Source organism: Merops nubicus, unplaced genomic scaffold, assembly GCF_000691845.1.
Source record: "Merops nubicus isolate BGI_N331 unplaced genomic scaffold, ASM69184v1 scaffold6282, whole genome shotgun sequence".
In the NCBI taxonomy this organism is placed as follows: domain Eukaryota; kingdom Metazoa; phylum Chordata; class Aves; order Coraciiformes; family Meropidae; genus Merops; species Merops nubicus.
The window spans coordinates 40,248-44,571 of record NW_008594169.1 but is presented as its reverse complement, the minus strand read 5'-3'; the positions used below and the strand labels follow the sequence as shown (position 1 = coordinate 44,571).

General features: G+C 51.7%; 1 protein-coding gene across 1 annotated transcript in view; it reads left to right on the top strand.

Moving 5' to 3' along the window:
- Window positions 1–894: 894 nt before the first annotated feature.
- TCERG1L (transcription elongation regulator 1-like) overlaps window positions 895–4,324 on the top strand; it is a gene marked incomplete at both ends in the record, with an annotated part of 40,404 nt that continues 36,974 nt past the window's right edge. The window contains 2 exons of the mRNA XM_008935663.1: window positions 895–1,041; window positions 1,842–2,022. Coding sequence (XP_008933911.1) covers window positions 895–1,041; window positions 1,842–2,022 — 328 coding nt within the window. The remainder of the gene's footprint in view (window positions 1,042–1,841; window positions 2,023–4,324) is intronic.

Below are 4,324 nucleotides of genomic sequence, written 5' to 3'. Positions count from 1 at the left end.
CAGCCGAGTGCTTTTGCTTTATTTTGAATATTCATAGAGACTAAAGTTTGGAGCCACGCCGGCTGAGCCGATCTGTCTCGTCAGTGCTGCCCCCGATGAATATTTCATTTATTTATTAACCGCTGTCGTGAGGCTGCACGAAATAGTGCCGGTGTTTGGGGTGGGGTGTTTGTCCTGTTCCAGCGGAGCGGTGGGAGGCTGCGGTTCTGGTTCTGCCTCGTCTTTTTATTTCCACTTCTTTCTCGTGCAAAATAAAGCAGAGATGTGAGCGCTGTAGCATCCGCTCGATTTCCTGTGAAGATTTTCAGCCTGCTCGAGCACCAGCGTCTCTTGTGGTTTGGGAGCAGAGCGAGTGGGAGGGAGAAAATAGGTAGTGCTGGGTCTAATGAAACAGTAACATCAATTATTCCCCAGCGTGAGACCACTTAAATAAGCTGCAGAGGTGGTTTTACTGTGGGGGAACTATTTGCCAAAAGGCTTCCAGTGAAGAGAAAACCCGTTCCTGACGTTTCCTTTGGTTCTTGTTTGCCTGGAGATGGATTTTTAAAAGCACTTTTTAGTGATGTTTTTGTTTTGCATGCGAGGTTCTGTCTGAGCAGGGAAGGACCAGGCTTCCCAGCGACTAGCAGCCGTTAGCCAAGTCCTGTTTTTGCAGCCTAGGGACTGATCTGTGGCTCCCTGAAGCAGTTCAGGGCTTGGGTGCCACGTGCCCCTCGCCGTGTAATGCCTGAGAACCCACAAATGGTCCTTGGGCTGAAGGGATGTGTTTGAGGTTGTCTGTGCTCATCGGTTGTGTCACTGGGAGATGATGAGAAGCATCAGTTGACCAAGGGTAAAACGCTGTTGTTAACCTGCATTTTTGGTGTTTTGTTGGTTTTTTTTCCCCCCTCTCAGTGGATCTTTGGAGCTCACTCTCCAGTCATAGGATTTTCACCGTCTTCGAGCGTGGAGTTTGTTCCTGTTTTTCCCCCTGTCTACACGTCCACGGTTCCGCCTCACGCTGGGAAAAGCTGGATGGATAAAAGGCTGCCCAGCTGCAAAGTAAGTCTGCTCTTCATAGACTGAAATATTTTTTTAAAGCTGAAGCATAGAAGCTGCAAAACGTTTTGGGGTTTGTAGTTGGTGAAGGGGTCTGTCCGGCGGGACCCCTGGAGGCTCCTCCAGGAGGAGGGGTGTTGTGAGGGCTGGTCGGTGGAGGAGACCACTCCAGCAGCTCCTCACCCTCACTTTTCTCAGGTTTTAAAAAGACAACAGTGTCTTTGATAATCCTTACTGCATGGAGTAGACTGTTTTTATTTTACTATGGGATGTGATGATGAGTTTCCCAGCTTCCCTTTCCTCCCGGGACTCCCGCTGGCTCTCCCCAGAAGTGATGCTGCCACAGCCCCAGGCTGGGGTGTCCCTCCTGGTCCCGAGCCCCCACCCCAGCCACAGTCACCTGCAGCCATACATGTTCCCCACAAAACAACCAGAACGTGGCTCTGAGCCTTCATCCCGCCCCATCCTCACCCCCTCTCCCCAGTTTGGAAGTCCCTGCACGGCAGGGGGCTGGCCCCAGAGCACTGGTGTCTGGGACGCCACTGCCTCCAGAGATCCTTGTCTTTTTGTGATGCTGCAGCAGCTGATTAGTCGTGTTCAAAGCTGGTTAATTTTTAATTAGTCGGCTGAACTCAGCCTACAGCACTGATGGAGTAGAAATCAATCTGTTTTTGCAAGTTTGGCCCCAGCTTGAGCTACTACCTGTGTTGTAATGTCGAGTGAAAGATGCTGTATTCTCACTTCTAGCTCTGAATTTTTGTCTTTCAAACCTTAACGTCCTTTTATTTGCTTATGTTGGACAGATATACTTGAATAATGCGTTTGCCCTGGACTCGCTGTGGATACATCCTGAGGAATCCAGGCTCTTCCAGGGCACTGAGAAACCTCTGCTAATGACAAATCACGTAGCCATGGCTATAGCCAGGCCAGCTGCTGCCTCCAGGCCTCTTCCCACAGTGGTGTTGGCACCTCAGCTGATACCAGGTCAGTGGGACATAAATAATGAATTACTTTTGTTGTGGTGGTGGTTGAAATGCATCTCCTGGAGATGCACAAGTGAGGGTTTCATTCCATCCAGCTGGAAATCTCGTGCTTGATCTGAGCCTGGAGGGCAAAGTGTGTTTCATCCTCTAAATTGCTTTTCAAGAAAGAAAAGGAATTGCAGAAGAGAAAGGAGAGACCGTGTGTTATTCTAGAAGGGTGGAACAGATTATCCCTGAGTGGTGGTTGACTTCTGGAGAGAAGGGACCAGCCCCTCCCAGCACATTGCTTTAATTTCAAATGAGATTGCTGGCACAATTCATGCATAATTCTCCTCTGGGCTGCTGATTTTAAGAGTTTGGGGTGCTCTGTGTGGGTAGCCATCAGCAGAGCAGTTCATCTGTCATCTCGTTTGGAGTGATGCACGGTATTTGTGAAATAAATTCCATTAATCTGCACCCCTCGGGTAGGTCACAGCTGAGCTTTATCCTGGGAAGGGAGCACAAAATACAGCTCAGTGAAGCCCAGACTCTCTCTTTTGGTGCTGCAGCACTAATTTAGAATAGCAGTTGTGGAAAAGGTTGCGAAGTAAAATGCTGCTGCTGTTTAAACCTCTGACTAATATTCTTAGATTCAGAACTGGGCTATTCTGAGGGGTTTGCTGTGAGTTGTTTCTCTGGCTCTTGGGGGGAGGGCGATGTCCATCTGGCTGGCAGCAGAGCCCCCTTGTCTTGGGCCTTGCCCTGTGAAGTGCTGCTTGCTTTGCAGCCATCAAGCACACGGGCGGTTGTCTCGTGTTCTGCCGTGACTGCAGCGATTGGGTGAGATGCTGCTGGCAGAGCTCCTGGCTGCTGGGCTTCAGCTGCCAGCCTGCTCCGTTAGCAGTGATATTGCTCTGTGCTGCAACATGTTGCACCTCTGGCAGCGGTTCCAGGCCTCGGTGTGGCAGCAGCCCTGGCAGGGAGCTGCCCTCTCCTCCTGCCAGCCTCGCCCGACGCCGCTGGGCAGCGAGCTCGCTGCGGGCAGAGCCCTGCCTGATTTCTCTCTGCCTTCCTGGGGGTGCCCTGGGGGGCAGCCAGGCCCTGCCTCCAGGTGGGCACGTGTGGGGCAACGCCTGCTTTTTTTTTTGACGGGCGTGGTGGTGTGTGTGCGGGGGAGCCGCAGCCTGTGGGTTGGGGGGTGTGTGTTTGAAAATAGCGCGAGGTTTTCAAAGGGGTGTTTAAAATATTGCAAGGTTTTAAAGGTAGAATCAAAGAATCCCAAAGTGGTTTGGGTGGGAAAGGAGCAATAGAGCCCATCTGGTCCAGGGAGCAGGGACATCCCCAGCTAGAGCAGGGTGCTCAGAGCCCTCAACCTCCCCTGGGATGGTGCCAGGGATGGGGCAGCGACCACCTCTCTGGGCAGCCTGGGCCAGGGGCTCACCACCCTCAGCAGCAAAAGATTTCCTCCTTCTCTCCAGTCTGAATTTGACTCAATTTGATTTCTGATTGATGCCATTGATGCCAATCCCTGCATGCCAGCCCCTGCACCTCAGCATCAAAAAATTTCCTCCTCCTCTCCAGTCTGAATTTGACTCGTTTGATTTCTGATTGATGCCATCGGTGCCAATCCCTGCATGCCAGCCCCTGCCTGAGCCCAGAGCCCAGGTGCCCAGCAGTGGCATTGCTGCTGGGTGCCAGTGCCCTGTAGCTATAACCAGAAGCTGCTTCTGGGAAGTGTTGTGGCAGCATTTGAAGTATTTCCTGTGTGATCTTGACCCTTAATATGAAGAGTAATAAAAACTCTGAGCACAAACAGCTCAGTGGGGTGGTTCAGCTGAGGAGTGCACAGGCTCTCTGCTGGACAGGCAGTTTGCCACCCCAGTTCTCAGCAAGGCCATAATTGTGTCCTCAGCACTGTTAGAAGGATGCAGGAACGTGGTGTTGGGGTTTGGCAAATGGCAGCACGTGTAACCGAGCAGCTGTGAGCTCCAGGAGCTCCTCCAAGGTGTGTAACCCTAACCCTAATGCTTCTTGTCTGCTGGGGACTGCCTCTTTTGGGAGGAAGCTGGTGTCTGGATGTTTTTGCAGAGAAGGGATGAATATTTCTCTGTGATGCAGAGGAAGCCAGGGCTGGTTTGGCTCAGATGTGCTTGTGTGGTATTTATGTTCCACGTGGCCCCTGGATGTGGTGTGAGGAACACCAGCAGGACCCCTTGGTGGCACCCCTTGGATGGAGTAGCCCTCTGACACGTGGTATTCCGTGATGTTCACTATTACTGATCTCATTCTAAATGTTTGAAGGGGTGTTCCTGCAGTCTGGCATT